The sequence below is a fragment of the Prionailurus bengalensis genome, chromosome D2 (genome assembly GCF_016509475.1).
Source record: "Prionailurus bengalensis isolate Pbe53 chromosome D2, Fcat_Pben_1.1_paternal_pri, whole genome shotgun sequence".
NCBI lineage: Eukaryota > Metazoa > Chordata > Mammalia > Carnivora > Felidae > Prionailurus > Prionailurus bengalensis.
The window spans coordinates 72,802,137-72,821,866 of record NC_057351.1 but is presented as its reverse complement, the minus strand read 5'-3'; the positions used below and the strand labels follow the sequence as shown (position 1 = coordinate 72,821,866).

The window sequence follows — 19,730 nt, the reverse complement described above, 5'->3', positions numbered from 1 at the left end:
CAGGGAGACATGGTGCGTGCCCACAGAGCGTTGTTGGTTGGGAAGGCAGAGGAGACAGAGGCCAGCCCCACCCGTTGATGTTGGAGCTGATATTTCCATCTCCATCCATCTTGGAAGTCAGAGTGCAGGGAACGGATATGATTAATTATCATCCTCAAAAAACCGAATCCACAGTATAAACTAATTCATACTAATTCGTCGTCCACACTTGCCTCTGCGATTTGTTTTTAGACTTAACGGTGTATCCAGGAGTAATATCCAACATGTTAGCAACTGGAACAGCCTGGGCACAGGCCTTCAACGAGTCCCACAGAGGCAGCACCCATTGTGAGCGGCGACCCAGATGCGTCACAGACGCCATTCCAGGACCATCAGCCGGACTCTAACTCATCCTCTGTATTAGCCAGTGGTGCAGCGTTGCAAAGCATGGTGTGTGTGTCAGAATGCGTCAGCCACCCTCCACAGCCGGGCGGTCACAGTTGCCATGACTTTGCTGCCCCAGATAATGCTGCCGCGAACACTCCTGAACGTGGATCTGCACGCTCATACTTTGAAAACACTTTTATGTTTTACTTTAGTTGAGTCCCGTTTTCTCCTACCTTACATTCGCTTCTGCTACTTCACTCGGTGCGTCAGATACTTGATTTTGTGCGTAAACAAATTCAAGGCCCAACTCCAGCGCAAGCTTACCAGTTATTCTTCCAAGGCCTGGTACCCTTGACCCAGCTTCCCCAGCCAGATGTGCTCCCACGCTGTGCCCAATCAAGTGCACTTTTGAAGGAGAATATCCAAACTTTTTCTGGTAGGGATTTTAAAGGAAAACAGAACAAGTATTTTTAAAAGACCACATGGAGCGGCTTACATGTTCTTGACATATGCTTGGCATAATTGTCCTTCTCACACACAGCCTGGAGACCAGTCAGGTGACAACGTGACCCCCACATACACCCACTTCCTCGTCTGGCTGCAGGAGCAAGCACCAGGCAGGCCTGGAGGAATGGCTTCTGTCAGGTTCTTCCCGCTGTGCTAAGCAGCCTCAAGGCCCTCCGGAAAAGAACAGCCCAGAAATGGCATCTGTGGCTCTCAGCCCATGTCCCTTCTTCCTGAGACCCAACCCTTCCAGCATCCTCCCAATACAGGCCAAATGCAGTCAGACCCAGGCTGTTACCTACCCTACCTGTGTCTGTCTCCTCCAGTTGAAGGCGACTTGATCAAATGTCTGGGATGACTTTGGTCTTCAAAGAGGAGTTTTTAAGAATATTCACAAAATGGCTATGTCCCTAAGAGTTACACACACACACACACACACACACACACTCAACTTAAAGGGGAACAAAGGAGCACGCATTTTTAGTTTTATCTAAGCTTCAAGTTCTCTTCATGATAATAGTGAATATCAAGCAATTGCCTTCACTTGGATAAATGTGTCATTTGATCAAATGTTCCACTTTTTATTTTTGCAGTGATGGAAAATAATGACAGTAATGACAATAATCTGTGCTGCTTTATAAAGAGTATTTTCTCTCTGGTTCACACGTGAATGGCTGCCCAGGATGTCTCCTGGTCCTTAGGCAGCCTACCCTCCACTGCTGCCGTCCTTTGAAATCTCTGCTTTCTTTCCTGGGCTCCTCTCCAGCCCTGGTGTCTGAGATCAGCCCTCCTCGCCCTCAGTCTTCCCCTCCTTTGTCTCCATCAATTTCCTGCACATTTAGCTCAGCAAATGCTTTCCCCTTCAGTCCAACAAACATTTCCTCTCCTACGAGCCACTCCTACTTTTTGTCCAGGCCCTAGAAAAGTCCACAGCTCAGGCCTCAGGGTCAACAAAACAATTCACGAAAGTTTAGGACGACTTTTTCTCAAAGAGGAGATGAATCTGATTTCATCCTTTGGGTACAAGGACCCATTCTAAGTACCTTTTTGTGCCCTGGTCTCCTTTGACAGCAGGAAGAGCTGCCGAGCAGTGTGGGGGCGCAGGTGAGCGCTTGGCTCCCGGACCCCTCACTGCGCTCGGGGTCCCAATATCACCTCCCATGGCCTCCCATCTAGGTTAGCTGTGGCTCCAGTCTCTCTCTACCCCGTTGCCTTGGACTCATTCACAGCACCGTCCCCATGCTTTGTCAGAGCAGGAACACAGTCTCGCTTGCCGTGTACCTTCGGGGACTAGAACAGTGCCCAGCCCACAGCAAGTGCAGAGAAAAATCTTTGTTGAGTGAATGAATGAACCCTCCTTAAGAGTCTGAAAGGGCCATAAATCTTTAGATTTTCCTTCACTGCATTTTATGGTGGGAAATTACTTTCCATTATGGTAGGGCATTCGGAGATTTATAAACGTCTCAGGGTATATCCCTCATAAATAGCAAAGTCTATTTGATTCTTTTAGAAAACGTATAGGTCATTGTGCCTGGACTGGACTACAGACCTAACTAATTCACTGCCGTAGAATCCAATTTCTGTAGGAAAATGTATTTCACATTCTAAACAAATAACATTCATAAGAGGGGAACAGTTTCTAATCATCAAGGATAGGTTTACAATGCAACGAAAACTACCCAGCATGAGAGGGTCCTGCAAGTTGACCCAGGAGGCCACCTTGGGGGTGGGGGTGGAGAAGCATTTGGTGAGGAGCCTGTGAAGGGACACTGCCACCAAGTGGCGCTTTGTAGAACCACAGGCGCTTCTTTCCCAGGAAGTAATTTCCCTTTTCCAGTCACCATACAGGAATGCTTATAGTATCCCACCTGTTCAGAATTTGTGTAAGCTAATATAAAAGCCATACAACTGACCCAAATTCTTGGTGTTATGATGCAAAACCAATTACACATAATTTTTGAAAAAATCAACTTTTGGGGCACCTGGGTGTCTCAGTTGGTTAAAAGTCCAACTTTGTCTCAGGTCATGATCTTCACATGAGTCTGGGTCCCACATCGGGCTCTGTGCTCAGAGCCTGGAGACTGCTTCGGATTCCGTGTCTCCCCCTCTCTCTGCCCCTCCCCCACTCACGCTCTGACTCTCTCTCTCTCTCTCTCAAAAACAAACAAATATTAAAAAAAAAAATTTAACACTCAACTTTTCTTACCATGAGAACATCAGTAAGATATGCCACCTCGGCACCGACAACGCGGAGGTTGTTTACCGCATGGATATATTCCAGTGAACCGTTAATCCAGTCTACGTTAATGCAGTTCACATCTTCCACTTTGAGTAGCACCTGGGGCAAAGATTTATTACAAGTCTCAGAGAGATAAGAATTGAAGAAAACCAAAGTGACCGAACAAGGGATTCCATAATAAGAAATAACACTACCAGGTACTGAAAACCTATTACATGCCAGGTCCTGTCCTAACCCTTTTACGTATATGAACTGATTTCATCCCCACTTACAGATACGGAATCGGAAGCACAAATAGATTAATTAAACTTGCCCAGGATCATAGTAAGTAGAACCATGGTATGAATTCAGGCGGCCTGACTCTACTATACTATATGGCCTTATAAATAATTGCTTACTATGTTAGCACTCTATTAATCTTGAGTATCAGAGAGGAAAATTAATTTCTTGGAGTGAGCCTGGAAAATTTTCGCCCTTAAGTGAGAAATTTATCGCATCATTTAATCTTTTGTCAAAAGTGAGAATTATCAAAGAATAATTATTAAAAAAAATATGCTCCCCTTATAATCTATGCGATTCATAATAAGTGAGCATAAATGGAAAATGGATAATTCACTTGGGGCCTTGGGACAAGGACAATGTGAGTAACTGAATGGAGGGATTTCCATGAATGGGCATTAATGTATGTGAAGTACATTCCCATTAAACATAGAGCTTTTATCTAGTAGAGGGAAGAGTTTATTCACATCATACATTGCACATGTCTTGCTGCCATTTTCCATCTGATTTCCATCCGGGTATGTTGATATGGGTCATCTTGTCTGTCCCAAAGTGTGAGGCTTGGATAGTTCGATAATTAACTGCACTGATCTCCTATTTCAAGTGAAAAGAGATGAAGGTTAAAAAAAATTTTTAATTATTTGATATTTAGTAGAATTATTCTGTCTGCTCAAAAGTCTTCCACTAAATTGGATTGTTAACAACCTTATTGAAAACATTTTAACCAAAGAAGTAGTTACTGTGACACACTGCAAAATACTAAGACGTTATTAATGTGTTATAAAACACAAAATACAACCTTAATCACCAGGAAGGGCAAGTGTGTGGTTTTAAGGCACTGTTTAGGTCAGGGCTTTAGGACTGTGTTGGGTCAGTTTCAGTCAGGACTTCTGTCAGCCTTACTTTTGTACAGCACTTCTCTGTCGCCGATGTGATTCATGAGTAGCGTGTTACTTGAGGCTTAAAAGCATGCTACAAAGGTGGCAAAAACAGATTGTTCACCCCACTTTAAGAATGAGGAATAGAGGTTAGGATCTCACCATGTGCAATACAACAGCTAACGATAATTTTATGTAATTACATTAAATGCTCTTTTGTACTTCTTGTGTTTTGTTGGATTCTTTTTATAACCAAACTCAATTTAAGTGATATGATGAATTTAAGTAATTTCATTATTAAGAGAAAGATGAAAAGGCACAATAGAAGAAATGCGCAAAATTCTATTTTGAGAAAAAGTGAATAGTCTAATCAGCAAACTGCAAATTTGACAATGGTGAATCCTAACACTGGAAAGCAACACATTTAGATACCTATGAAATTCAAACAAAGAGCCTATTACCAGCTACCTGTGATTAATAGTAACGTGCAATTAATCATATAACTTGACGGCTAAAGTATCTCCCAAGATGGTGAGCAAACAATTATGAAGAATCCTAAATTAGTTTACATGGCAATTGTAATAGAGCTACACTTAGATGTGCCTACATGCTGGGAATTGTTCTAAGTACTTTGTAGAGTAGCTCATTTAACTTTCACAACACTGTGAGGTAGGCACTAACTTTACAGATTAGGAAAGAACATGATGAGAAGTCACTTGTCCCCAAGCACCTGGAGTGGGGGCTGAGTCCTGGAGTGGGGGCTGAAACCCTCATGGTCTTTCTCTGAAGTCATGTGCTTCACCACTGAGCTCTCCAGTTAGGATCTGATCCTACTGTTCTTTACTGATAGGGCCCAGGGCAGATGTGGGATTTGCTGAGGCAGATAATAAAATCAAGTGTACCTGGGCCTTCCCAGAAACACTGTTTTGCTAAATAATGGAATTCTAGTGCAGAAACCTTTGTCCATCTATATACCTAAAAGAATCCAAATGCTCCTTCCAATTCCAGCTGAAGTCCCTTAAACAGCAACTGTGTTTCTACGTCTATGCTCCCCCTCAAAAGAGTCTTATTTGGGAAAAGGAATTTGGTAGAGAAAGTTTGTTTAATCTTTCCCCATCACGAGACTCGCGGGAAGCAGGACCTTGTGATAGCTTCAAGGTATAGCAATCTGACAAGGATTGTGAGGTCCGACCATCCTCCACTGTCACAAAAGCCCTGGAAGAATTTAATAAAATAGAAAAGGTAGAAAAAAACACTATTTTTCACTTTGTATGCCATCTGGCACACCCCTATGAAGTGGCATACTAACTTAGAAAATGTGAAACTTGAAACAACATCATGGAAGCAACTCAAAGAAGACAACTCAGATTCTGCCATCACAAGGACAGAACCTTAAAAGGGTGTTGGGACAGAACAGGTCATCCAGAGAAAGGGCTAGTTAAAGTCTCAGTGTTTAGCTGGGTGCTCAGGCCTTTACTTGGAACGTTCTTATCTTTGAGGAGTTAGAACCTAACTGGCATGAGATCAACCCATCTTACAAAGCATGACTGGATGATCTCGTTTCTAGTACGTCAAAAGTAGTCACTGGTTAGATATGTTCTAGCCTGGAGAAAAGCTGCAGGCCCAGAAACTACCATGATTACGTCAAATGTGCATCACCAGCAGCGACTGCATGAGCCACTCTGGGGGACGGTAAGTTGGTTTTATTCTTGCAGAAATGTAGCTGTGAAGACCTATGACTCTCAGAAGAGTCAAGTTTATTGCACCATGTTCAGCTTTAACAATTCCTCTATCTGAGAAAAGAGTACATTAAACCATTGCACAGTTTACCTCTGCTTCCTCATAAATGAAGTCGGATTTGCACAGTGTAGCATATGAGTCAATTCTGATTTTTAGTACTGCATCCTGACTCATCCTATATCCTCACTGTTGTTATAAAACACTCTAACAACAAACCCTTAGGCTTCCATCCATTGCAAAATTCAAGTACAGATCTGGTTTGTCACATGGGTTTTTCCAAATGGAAGGGAGTGGTAAAGATATGAGTAACATTGTTTTTATGGTCCCTTTATTAGGAAAGTGCTCAGTGTCTGATATTCTCTTCATTGCCTTTAGGGCCCAGACTGTCCTAAAGACTGACCTTCATCACCTGTTTTAGTGCCCGTTCTCTACAAAAGTTCAGGTGCATGGCCACTGTGCAGAAAGTGAAAGGACCCATGAGTCCTATGAGGACTGAAAGTCAAGACTAGGGGTATAGTTAGTCCTGAATGCACACACACACACACCCTGGAAGTCCTAAACAAACAGTGAAGGTGCTCCAAAACATTTTTAGTCAACATAGATTCTCTTTACATTAAAAAAATTGTGGTAAAGTATATGTAATGTAAAAATTACCATTTTAACCATTTTCAAGTATACAATTCAGTAACGTGAAGTCACTCGCATTGTTGTGCAACCATCAACACCATCCCTCTCGAGGAATTGTCTATCATCCTAAACTGAAATCCTGCCCCCATTAAACAGTAACTCTCCATTATCACCTCCCCTAGCCCCTGGTAACTATTATTCTGCTTTCCATCTCTATGAATGTGACTATTCAAATAGGTGTTTCATATAACTGGAATTATACCATGTTTGTCCTTTCCTGTCTAGCTGATTTAACTTAACAAAATGTTTCTAAGGTTCATCCATGTTGTAGCATCTACCATAATTTCATTTCTTTTAAAGGCTGAACGATATTCCTCTCTTCGCTTCTTGATAGTTATAAAAATCAAATTTTTAGGTACAGTTGCTTTGTAAGTTTCTCCATACCCAAAATAAGAATTTTTCTTTTTTGTGTTAGATAGAGCCGTCATCTACAGCGCAAATGGCACATGTCAGTGAAGAGTCGTGTGTCCCTGTGCATGTGTCTGGTACGTAGACAGCTACAAATCAGATCCTGTTTGTAAGAAGGCAGAGCAGAAGGCTGTCTTGGCTGGGTCTGATGGAAAGTAAGCCTCAAGGTTTTATAGGTGAAGGTAAAAACTGGAAATGTCATTGCACTGCGGAGTGCTCTTTCTCTGGCTCGCGCTCCACCTGAGTCTAGTATCATGCTTTGTTTTTTCTCTGCCCCTAAGATAACATCATTCTTGGGTTTCAACTCTCACCACTGGGTAAAAGACTTTGGATCCTATTTTTCCAGGTCTAGACTCCCACAGAGTTGCAAGACGAAAATCTCCAATAGCCTACACGAACCTCACTCGTCCAACATGTAACTCATTCTCTGGCATCCCCAATCAAGTTTTCTTGTTAAAAGGGTCATTATTCTTCCCATAACTCATGTGTAAAATCTCCAGGCAGTTTATGATGTTTATCATGTCAATTTTCTATTATCATACTCATGTTCATTCCATGGCTCAGGCTAGTTCCCCGAGTCCATTCGGAACCGTGCCGTAGTTTTCTAGTTAATCGCGAATAGCACTTTCTGTGATGGTGGAAATATCCTGTGTTTGCACTGTCCAAAATGGTAGCCACTAGCCACATGGGACTATTAGCACTTGATATGTGGCTGGTGCAACTGAAAAACTGAATTTTAATTTTATTCCATTTTAATGCCACACGTACGTAGCTCACGGCTACCATGTTGGGGGGGCATAGTACCAAACAGTCAGGAAATCACCTGCAGGCTTGCCCGGCTCCAGTCAAGATGGTGCACTGCAGCCAGAGTAAACAGCCTAATGACTCTTCAGAAACTACCAGTGGGACCCCCTGACTCACAGAATGAAATCCAAAATACCCAGGAAGGAGTTTGTCTCTAAACTACTTTTCTAACTAACTCCATATTTTGAGGACTTCCTTTCAGTCTAACTCAACATATTGTCATTCATCAGATGTTCTCTCCTTTATGTATTTGTCCACGCCTTTTTTTTTTTTTTTTTTTTTTTTTTTTTTTTTTGCCATTTCTCTGTCTGCCTCTGCTTATGCAAACCCTTCCCACCTTTCAGGACACACCTCAAAATACGTCTTCCTCAAAGCCTTTCTGGCTCTTGTCCCACCCTCAAGGGGAAGGTAAGCCTTTCCTCACTGCTCCCAGATTCTTTTGTTTGTATCTTATGTAACAGATCATAATTTGTGCTGCAACAGAGGTATTTATATACCCCCTTTCCCCTAATATAGTAAATTTGGGACACTGTCTTATTTATTCAATTTAATACATGAGGAGCCTGTTGCCTATTTACAGTCTTACATGTGGAAAGCTCCCAATTAATATATGTATCAAATGAAATATCAAATTTACCTATGAAACGACATACTCAGACCAATCTTTATACTTAAATACTAGGGCAAGTATGATGAGAAAAAAAAATCTAGCTCACAATATTAAAAAGAAATATTTGCCTTTAAGTCAATAGTTTATCCCAGAGTAGGCTACTGAACCTATAGCTACATCTTATATTTCAGAATAACCTATGTGTGAAGGCAGCAAGTTATCTTACCTGATAAGCTTTGGGATTATGTCTCGTGTAGAGCAGAAAGCGAGTGTTTATCTCTTCTGGAGACCAGGGTAGACCTGCCAACTGTCTTGACAAAGTCCCAGTCCATGGGAAACCATCTTTAAAGCACCCCACCCTTTCATAGCAAACTTCTTTTCCTGCGGCAGAAAGATTGAGTGTCAGTATTGTAGGAACCAGGCCCAGAGAGAGGTTGTTTCCTACCATGAGGCTTAATTGAAACTGGTCTTTAAGTTAAACAAGTCTGACTTAGGGGGAGATTCTCTTCAAAAAATGCTCTCCTCTCTCCTTCCCCCACCACCCTCCCAGTATCATGACCATGACCTTGTAGATCACAATGTTGCGGATGAGAGCACAGGGGCTGTGGGATCAGATGTTCCTGGCTTTGGGCAATTATTTTGCCTCTTTAGAGTCTCAGTTTCCTCCTCTGTGACGTGGAGATAATACCACTTACCTTACAGCCTTGTTGGGAAGCCTAAACGAACTATCACACGGGACAGCCCTTGTCAATGGGCCTGGACGTAAGAGGGATACTGTGTGTTCCCTGAATTTCTGTCTTTTCTTATCAGACTGAAAGTTTTGGATGAAATGGACCCTGGAGTCCCCAGGACCTAGCACTATGCCTGACACACTGTAGGAGTCCAACGTCGGTCTTCTGGGCGTATAGATAACAGCAAAGTTTCATTCAGTTTTAACCAAGTCTTTTCTGGAGCTCGCCTCACTTATGTCTAAAATGAGACGCTTTGGGCAAACTGAGTCTTAATGTTTCTGTCATCCACCGACTCTGATTGATCTTTTCACCATGGCCTTTCTTTTTCATTTTCTTTTAACAGCCCAAAGCAAATAACTTTATTTCGTACTGTTTTATGGAGGCATAGTTTAACTTGTTCAATTATAACAATAATTATTTATTCAATTTAGCATTGAATTATGTATTCAGTGTGTTATTATGATTTATTAAATTGGTTGGCATTTATTCAATATATGGTTATTCATTAGTATTGGCTACAACTGTTTGAAGTCTTGAATTTGAGCATTTCCTTTTCTCACTTACCAAAAAATGCTGAATAATTCTTTCACTCTTAAGTCCACCAGATTTTACTTTAAAATCTTAGGAGATTTTGCATTTTCTCCATTCCCTAACAATGAGATTACCCGCTAAACATGAAGAGAGAGGATAAGGAATTAATTTTTGTTTAATCAAACAAATGTTTATACATTAAAAAGAAATTGTACAGATGAGCAACATCCGTGCTCACTCCCAAACGCAGCCCTCTCCCTAGAGGTGGCTACTTTTAAACATGTCTGCCATTATTCTCGTGGTTACCCCCACATCTCTATATAATGTGCTAACACTGCCAAGGTTTGATTTATTAACATTAGTCACACATGATCTATTAACTTGCTGCAATAATAAATGAGGATTTAACCCACCTATTCTTGGGATCAGTCAGGATCAGGGCAAGAAACAAATCATACCGGTTATTTTAACTGTGAGAGTTTAATACAATGAATTGCTATCAATCAAGTGTTGGAGAACTGAAGGCACAAAGGGGCCCATGTAGTTGCTCACAGGTGGCAACTGCAGAGAGCAGCTGCTAGTGGACGGCTGGTGGAAGAATCGAAAAGAACCAAGCCAAAAGAACCAAACCAAAAAGTCATTCAGATGTAGAAACTTGAAGGAAGGGCTGCTAGACCCTGGCGGGGAGGGGTGCTGTCTCCAGAGCTGGGGTTTGGCCCGTGAAGAGGGGTGCTGGCTGGCTAGCACTGGCATCTTTGAGTAGGCGCCGTGTGACTGCTTCTGGGTGTTTCAGAACAACTGCCAGCTGGAGCCACCTGCTGCTACCGGATGATTATTTGTCATTTCTGGAAAAACAGACAGCAACCAGGAGCAGAGAAGAAGGACACCATCTTCCTCCCTCCTGGAACCTCAGTGTCTCTCTAGTGTCTCTATTGACAGAGCTTCTCTGGGAGTGGCCAGACAGGCTGAACTGTGGTTGCACGTCCCAGCGCTGATCAAGCAAGGGCTGGCCTGAAACTGCTGGGGGACAACAGCTCCTACAAGTCCTGCTCTCCACGCTGTCTCAACTCCTCCTCCTCTATAGTCAATAACACTGTTTTTAGCTCATTAACTGGCTTCCACTGTGAACTGAAATACTAATAATCTATTTCTTTTTTTTTTAATGTTTATTTTTGCGAGACAGAGCGAACGAGTGGGGGAGGAGCAGAGAGAGAGGGAGACAGAGAATCTTAGGCAGTCTCAGTCTGCTGTCACTCAGGCACTGACAGTCTGCTGTCAGTGCAGAGCCCAACGTGGACTTGAACTCACGAAGAGTGAGATCATGACCTGAGCCGAAATTAAGAGTTGGAAGCTTAACTGACTGAGCCACCCAGTGCCCCAGTAATCTTCTATTTCTTGATCGATACCTCATACTCCTTATAACCTGACTCTCTACCTTTGCAAGACGAAGCTTTAAGCCATGTTACCTCTCTTCCCTTCCATCTTCCAAGGTCCACCAGCAGCACTTTGACTTCATATTGTCAAAGCTGATAACATTCAGACTTTGTTCTATGATCATAATTAAGTCTTTTATGTTTTTTGTGGGTAGGCTGGCTCCAAAAAATTGAAAGCCAATAAACAGAATTTATGCGATTATGACTGGATAAATATTTTTCCTTTCAGAGCCAGCTAGCATGCTATAATTACATTTGCTTATCTGCACTTTGTTGTATGGTTACCCATTCGCTTCAAAAGGGGAATATTCACATGAATTATCTTTTCTTAGACATGAATTGCTCGAGATCAGTGTCATTTTGGTTTGCTTCATATTTGGATCATGCTTTTCTTGTGGCATTTTCATTTTCCTGGATTCTCTGGTTGCCTTTGTTTTCTCTTGTTGTAAGTGTAAACATGTGCCTTCTTCAATATATCTCTACTATAGCTCCTCAGTCAATATTTCTCATGCCTGGAATCCATTCTGTTTTTTTTTCTGTTGAAGCACACATATGTCCAGTTCTAATTTGGATCAATGAGTTCACATTTGGTTCGTGCCTTTCTAATACAACCTTCTGTTTTTTTCTAGAATGTCCAGCTGCCCTTGCTTTTTGCACGCCATGTCTCCCCCTCCCCCATACACCCAAATTCTCAACTACATTATTCAGTCTATGGAAAGGAGTTTGGATTTTGAAATAAAGACTTGTAAAAACTGTATGTTTCTTATGTTTGTAACTTACCAGGGTTATTGGTCACTATGCCTTTTTCCATAAGGAAATACCCATAAAAAGAATATAAAGTTAGAAGAAACTAGATATGATGAAGGAGACTGATCAAGATTATAAAGTATCAAAGCCATTTAGGGAAAAAATGGAAAGATTAATAGTTCTTTAAAAATAACATGTTTGCAACAAAATCAGTAAGTTGATACTGGGCCAATAACTTAAATGGCCCATATGACAAAGAATATAGTTTTAGAATGGTAGTGTTAACGGTATTATGCAGCCATTGAAAATGCTTACAGAGATTTGTAATGAAATTTGTAATGACAGTGATTATGTTAGTGTGTTGTGCTGAAAAGGCAGGCTGCAGAACTATGCATGGTTTTATTTAAAATGCATGGGGAAAAAGAAAATTTAAAGGAAGTGCATCAAAATATTAATAATGGTGAGAAAGCATGGGTTTTATTTATTTTTTGAGAGAGAGAGAGAGAGAGAGAGAGAGAGAGAGAGAGAGAGACAGCGCAAGTGGGTGAGGGGCAGAAGGAGAGGGAGACACAGAATCCAAAACAGGCTCCAGGCTCTGAACTGTCACCACAGAGCCCAATGCAGGGCTTGAACTCACGTACCATGAGATACGTAAGTCGGACACTTAACTGACTGAGCCACCCAGGCACCCTGAGGATGCATGGTTTTTATTTTCTTGTTTACCCTTATCTATGGTCTTAAATTTTTAATAATTAATAATGGTAACTCTAAGTCACAAAAGAAAAAAGAAGACTACTTCTCCAAATTATGTTTAATTAATAATAATTTAATTAATAATAATTAAAAGGGCAAAAACAGACTGAGCCCTAAGTGTCACATATGTGAGGAAATGAAGACTTACAAAAAGTGACCACCCTGCCCAATGCATCATTGTTATTAAGTTGGGGGGGGGGGGAAGAACCATGATGCAGCTCATTCTATCACTAAGTAGAATTGGGAGGTGCATTAATTAGCTCTTGTTAGGTTATGTTGTAACAAATAGCCTCCAAATCTCCTCGGCTTCCCAACATGAAGGTTTAGTTCTCGTTCATGTTCTATTTTGGCTGCAGTAGTTTCCGGTTGGCTGTGGCTCTGATTTACCAGTCTTCTTCCTTCCAGGATCTAAGCCAAAAGAGACCCTGTCTGGAACATGTTGCTCTTGGGGCAGAGGGAAAGGGCAGAACCATGGTTGAACCATGCAAATGCTCTTCATACAGGCATTCGAACTTGGCACTGCTCTCTGCAGGTCATGTAGCCAAAGGTGGGGCTGTAGCATCCTCTTCCGGGGAGGGGGAGTAAAGAGTGGGGAACAACACTACCATCTGCAACAGAAGGGTATGCAGGTTTACATTTTTATAGGTGCCACAGGAAGGAAAACCTTTTGTCATTTTTATTTGTATTCCTTGAATTACCTAAATACCTGAATATCTTGTGCATTTCTGGCCCTTTGCACATGTTCTGTGGGTGACATCTTTGTTTCTGATGTACATTTTTCTAAAGTTTGCTTTTTTCTTATTTATTTGTAAAAACTCTTCAAATAGTAGAGAGATTTGGTCCTTTTCAATCAGACATTGAGAAAAAATATTCTAGTTTGCTGTTTTTGTTTTTGTTTTATAGAAATTTCACATTTTACTCAACAAAATAATCAGTCTTTTTCTTTATGGCTTTGGGGTTTCATCTTGTTTAGAAAAGCCTTCCTTACTTCAAGATCATTAACAATTTCACTTTGTTTTCGTTTATATTTTTCTTGTTTCACTCTTTTACTTTAAATGTTCATTGATCTGGGGTTTATTCTGGTGTAAAGAGAAGTTTTTCATCTAGAAGTTCAATTCTCTTGGCCTGAATTTATACAAAGTATAATCATTTCAATGTCTTCCACACCTGTGGTTATTTCTCTTTATTTAAATATGTCATCACAGTTTTCTATTTTTTAGTTTTATTAGGCAATCACAATATACATTTATCAATTGTATTGCTTTACTCCCGTTCTTCTAATGTGTTAACCTTTACTTTTATTTTTATTCATGAAATTCTTCCTTCAATGTTACTTGTTCTTTTTCTAGTGCTTTCAGTTCTTGGGTCATTGTATTTTGATATATTCTGCAACTGAAGTGTTTTATTTACTCTTTGACTTCAACGTTCTTTACTATAGCACATTAGGTTTAATTGGTTAAGAAATCATATGTTGGTATATTAGTTCATGTTTTCTTAAATTTTTTTTTCAACGTTTATTTATTTTTGGGACAGAGAGAGACAGAGCATGAACGGGGGAGGGGCAGAGAGAGAGGGAGACACAGAATCAGAAACAGGCTCCAGGCTCCGAGCCATCAGCCCAGAGCCTGACGCGGGGCTCGAACTCACGGACCGTGAGATCGTGACCTGGCTGAAGTCGGACGCTTAACCGACTGCGCCACCCAGGCGCCCCATCATGTTTTCTTAACTTCCACTTTCTAAATGAGTAATTTTTCATACCGTAAGCAGCCTTTCCCAATGACAAGAAATATCTTGAAAATGGACTCATTAATTTATTCAAGAAATATTTATTTGAGTGTCTATTATGTGCCAGATATTTTTCTCAGCATTAGGGAATCAACCGTGGAAAAAATAAGCCTAGCCCTGGTGGAGTATAGCCCAGTGGGTGTGTGGGGACAATGAATAAGAATAAGTAAATAAAATGAAGATGTGTGTGTGTTCAGGTGAGGAAGGGGTTGCTATTCAAATAGGGTGGCCAGGGAGGATCTCACTAAAACAGGTGGCATTTGAATCTATAGCTGAAGGGGGTGAGGAGCAAACTGTGGGGATTTCTGGAAGAGGGCTGAGGGAAGAGAACACACAAGCCTCTGGGGAAAGGAGCATGGCTTAGTGTGACAGAGGACTTATGACACGGCCACCCTGATCAGAGCTGATGGAAGAGTGGGAAGTGACAGGTCCGTAACACCTTACTCTGCAATTGCAAAATCTAAAATCCTCTGGGGGACCGAAGTGGGATTTTGATTTTTTCATTCGTTTTTCAGTTTGCAGAAAACTCATTTGGTAGCAAAAACTGACCCGAGGCTATATATATTCGTCATCCTAATTAATATGAATGTTCATAGATTTTACTACAAAAATATCCATGTGGTTGTGCTACCCAAGATTCCTCTCAGGGTTTTGTATTTTACAGTATACTTAAAATTAGAAAGAAAAAAAAAGTCTGAGTTCTGGGACATATCTGGCCCCAGGGAGTTGAACAAGGGATGATGGACAAGGGATGGTATTAGGAAGGTAACAGAGGGCTAAAGCATGCAGATCATTGGAAGGACTCTGGCATTTACTCCAAGGTGAGGGGCATAGCCATCGGAGGGCCATGAGCAGAAAAGTGATGCAGACTGACTTAGGTTTATTTTGTTTTAGGAATATACTGAAGCAGGACAAGGGGGGAGGCACAGAGATCATCTGGGAGGCGACTGTAGCAAATTAGACAAGAGACAATGGTGTCCAAAGTCAAGGTGGCAGCAGGGGAAGTGGTGAGAAGTTGTCAGGTTCTGGATAAATTGTGAAGGAGGATCAATTTACTGATTAATTGGCAGGAAGGTGTAACAGAAAAGTGGAGGATGATGTCAAGGTTTTTGGCGAAGTTCCTGGAAGGCTGGAGTTGCCATTACTTGGGGAGACGCTAGAATTCTAGACAGATTTGGGAGTAGAATCAAGAACTCGGCTCTGGGGACACCTGGGTGGCTCAGTAGGTTCAGTGGCCTACTCTTGATTTCGGCTCAGGTCATAATCTCACGGTTCGGGAGTTTGAGCCCCATGTCAGGCTCTGCACTGAAGTGCAGGGCCTGGTTGGGATTCTCTCTCTCCCTCTGCCTTTCTCTCTCTTTCTCAAAATAAATAAACGGATGTAAAAAAAAAACTTAAAAAAAAAGAGCTCAGCTCTGGCTATGCAGCTTTTATATGAATTAGATACATAAGTGGAGATGCCACAGAAGTAGGTAGATATATGAGACTACAATTCCAGGGAGAAGTTCAGTTGCACATAGGAACTTGGCAGTCATAAACATAAAGTTGGTGTTTGACGTCATGAATATGGAGGAGATCACCAAGGGAGTGATGGTAGGTAAAGAAGAGGGATGGAAGGACAGAGTCCTAGGACACTCCATCATTGAAACATCAGGAAGACGAGTGGGGATAAGCACAGAACACTGACAAAAAGGCCTACAAGAAGTAGGAGGAAACCCAGAAGAACGTGGAATCCTAGATGCCAACTTAAAAATGTACTTCCAGGGGAGAGAGCAATCAAGAGTACCAAATACTGCAAAGTCTAAGTAGATGAGGATGGAGAATTGACCACTGGCTTGTCAACATAGGAGTAACCGGTGACAGTGACGAGGGTAGTTTCTGGGGTGAAAGCCTGATTGGACTGAATTCAAGAAAGAAGGGGAGGAGAAAAAGAAACCCCATACACACAACTCAGAAGTGGAGTTTTAAAGATGGATGGGGTACCTGGGTGGCTCAGTTGGTTAAGTGTCTGACTTTGGCCCAGGTCATGATCTCACAGTTTATGGGTTCAAGCCCTGCATCAGGCTCTGTGCTGACAGCTCAGAGCCTGGAACCTGCTTCAGATTCTGTGTCTCCCTCTCTCTCTGCTCCTCCCTTGCTTGCGTTCTGTCTCTGTCTTTCTCTCTCTCAAAATTGAATGAACATTTAAAAATACATTTTAATTAAAAAAAGATGGATGAAATAACACATGTTTGTGCTGCTGGGAATGTTCCAGAAGACAGGAAGAAAATTGGTAAAGCAGGAGAAATAGAAGAGAGTGTGGTTGAGTGCACTCCTTGGGCAGGTGAGAGGAGAGAGTGTCTAATATACAGGAGGAAGGGTTGGCCTTTGTTGCAGCAAGAACAGCTCATCTCTTGTGAAAGAGAGAAGGCAGAACGTGCAGGCAGGTGTATGCAGCTAAGTTGGATAAATGTGGTACTGGGAGCTCCGCAAAGGTCTCTTCTCTTTGTTTCCATTTTCTTATTGAGATGGGAAACCAGGCCATCAGCTGAGTGTTGGTAAGCAGGGAGGTGTTGGAGATTTGAGAAGAGGGGAGAAAAATGAAAGAACCCAGGAGCCCAGGCAAATGAATGGATGAGGGAAGAACAGTAGGATGGCTTGGCAGCCTTAGGGTCACCTTCTGCCTGATAACCATGACTTTGCAGTGAGACAGTCAGCATGGTGTGTGTTTTTCTCCAGGCACAGTCAGCTGCACAGAGATGATGTGTTGGATTTAACCAGTGTTGTGGTTAAGCCAAGTGAGGCAAAAGCAGCAAAGAAGTCCAATGTGTATACCAAGGAGTGATTATGATTGGCCATGGCATTAAACTGAGGAGAGAGTTGGCTGGCTGCCAAAAAACTTAAAAAAATAAAATCATAGTTATATTAAAATTAGATTATATATATATATATAATAGTTATGCATAGTTATATACATATATGTGGAGTAGTATATATGTGTATACATATATATATTTCTACTGCACACTTATATTCATTATAGAGCCGCTATCATTAAAAATTTGAGTCTCCATCACATTTGTATTATTACCTGCATTGGCATCTATTAAATTTGTAACAGAGTCCATTTGCATTTAGTTCTCTGGTACCTGCCAGAGAATTTGTGTTTAATTCAATAAACCTTCAAACAGAAATCACTCTCTACTGAAAAGTAAATTTTTCCGATGGGTATAGGGAAGTCTTATTAATCACAACTGTGTCTCCAGGGTTCAACACGGTGCCTGGCACATAGTAGGTGATTGTATTTGTTGATTAAAATAAAACATATTAGCATCCTTGTTCAGAGAGGACTTTGAGAGAGGACAAAGAGGCCTGAAGTCTGGAAGGAGGAGAGACCACCTGAGAAAAAAAAGGTGACGATATAAGAATAGACCAGGCAAGGGGGCGCCTGGGTGGCGCAGTCGGTTAAGCATCCGACTTCGGCCAGGTCACGATCTCGCGGTCCGTGGGTTCGAGCCCCGCGTCAGGCTCTGGGCTGATGGCTCAGAGCCTGGAGCCTGTTTCTGATTCTGTGTCTCCCTCTCTCTCTGCCCCTCCCCCGTTCATGCTCTGTCTCTCTCTGTCCCAAAAATAAATAAACGTTGAAAAAAAATTAAAAAAAAAAAAAAGAGTAGACCAGGCAAGACTTCACTCGATTCTGTTCTGGAACTGATCAGTCTAGCTGCTTTCAGTATTCAGTAAGGACTGTCGGGGGCAGGAACATTACAGAAAATAGAGCACAGTTCCAGGAATATACTAAAACCAACAATAGATCCATCCACTTTTATCCCACAGAAAAGATCTGGAGGGCAGGGAGTAAAAACACTGAAATTCTTTGATTCTATTTTGGTTAAAACATATCAACTAACTTTTGTTGTGCTTATAGGAAGAACACTGAACCAGGGAGGTAAAAACAGAGATAAACAACAGCTACTACATAGGAGGTGCCTGAAGAGTCCACAATATAAAGAGCACAAGTCCATGAATATTGAGTTAATGGGTAAGAAATGTTCACAGACCAAAATCTCTTCACAAAAGCATGACCCAAATAGAAAAAATCAACATGGAAGTTCCAATCACCATTAGTCATTCATTCATTCATTCATTCATACATTCATTGAGCATCTACAGTGATTCAGATACTGAAACCAGAAATATGAATGTATTTTCTCATTTATTTTACACACTTACCTTAGAAGTGAAGGAATCAAGACTTTAACAGATAAGTTGCTTCACCAAGGCCATAGGCTAGTAAGTATAGAGCTGGGAGCCCAGTACAAGCCATCCAGCAACTTTTATAGTATTGGAAATAGATACTTCCTATATACTTATCAGATTTAGTATTACTAAATTGATTCATTTCCCTTAGATATTTTTATGACAAATAAATCAAAATATAAACCTGTATCAATCACATTCTGGATGTGACTATACTCCTTATTTTCAAGGAACTAATAAATTAAGTCTTACCCATTGATGTGCCAAAGAATAAGAGAGCAGCAATCCAAATTCCAAACATCGAAGTTGCTTTTGAAAATCACATCAACCCTTCTTGAAGATTTTTAATCACAAAGTCCCCTCACTATAAAATATTAAGCAATTTTCTTCAAAACGTTATCACCCAACATTTAAGTTCTAGGTCCAGAAGAGTGTGGAGTTCACACGACCTTGAATCCCGATGCCCTGCAAAGTAATGTGCCCTAGCCTAGACTACTGGCTCCACATTAAGAGATATAATTAGCAAGGTGTGCCTTCCATTAGGTGATTGGTAGTTAAAACCTCCGAGGTTTTGATGTTTCATCATTAGCAAGATTTTGGTTACACACAATCTGAGTCACTCTTGAAAGTTATTGTAAGGCTTTGGGAGGGTAGATAACAAACATCGAAAAGGCACAGTTTTTCCAAACCAGGACCGTAACTTGGAGTATTCTTCCCCTCACACATGTCGAAGGGCAAACAAGCAGACCCTCCTGAAACATGTTAGGAGTTAAATAATGAACGTGGCTAATAATGGCTAATTTGCACATCTTGTGTGGCAATACAACATTGCAGCTGCCATCATCTGGAGCCCAACCACCTGGATCCAAATTCTGGCTCTGCCACTTATTAGCAGTGACCTCACACTAGCAAGCCTCACTGCACCTTTCTTCACTTGTAAAGTGGGGATAATCATGGTTCCCAACCCACAGGGTCATTTGGTGACGGAATTACTTATTA

General features: G+C 41.3%; 1 protein-coding gene across 2 annotated transcripts in view; it reads right to left on the bottom strand.

Annotated features, from left to right (window-relative positions):
* The window catches only part of PNLIPRP3 (pancreatic lipase related protein 3), a 35,606-nt gene extending 16,309 nt beyond the window's left edge, over positions 1 to 19,297 (bottom strand). Inside the window, exons 1-5 of one of the 2 annotated variants that reach the window (XM_043597652.1) lie at positions 18,984 to 19,297; positions 8,742 to 8,896; positions 3,863 to 3,982; positions 3,077 to 3,208; positions 691 to 799 (exon numbers count right to left, since the gene is read on the bottom strand). In XM_043597652.1, coding sequence (XP_043453587.1) covers positions 691 to 799; positions 3,077 to 3,208; positions 3,863 to 3,982; positions 8,742 to 8,896; positions 18,984 to 19,032 — 565 coding nt within the window. In that variant the 5' untranslated portion in view covers positions 19,033 to 19,297. The remainder of the gene's footprint in view (positions 1 to 690; positions 800 to 3,076; positions 3,209 to 3,862; positions 3,983 to 8,741; positions 8,897 to 18,983) is intronic. The other variant, XM_043597653.1, reaches the window with a different exon arrangement.
* Between the last annotated feature and the right edge of the window lie 433 nt (positions 19,298 to 19,730).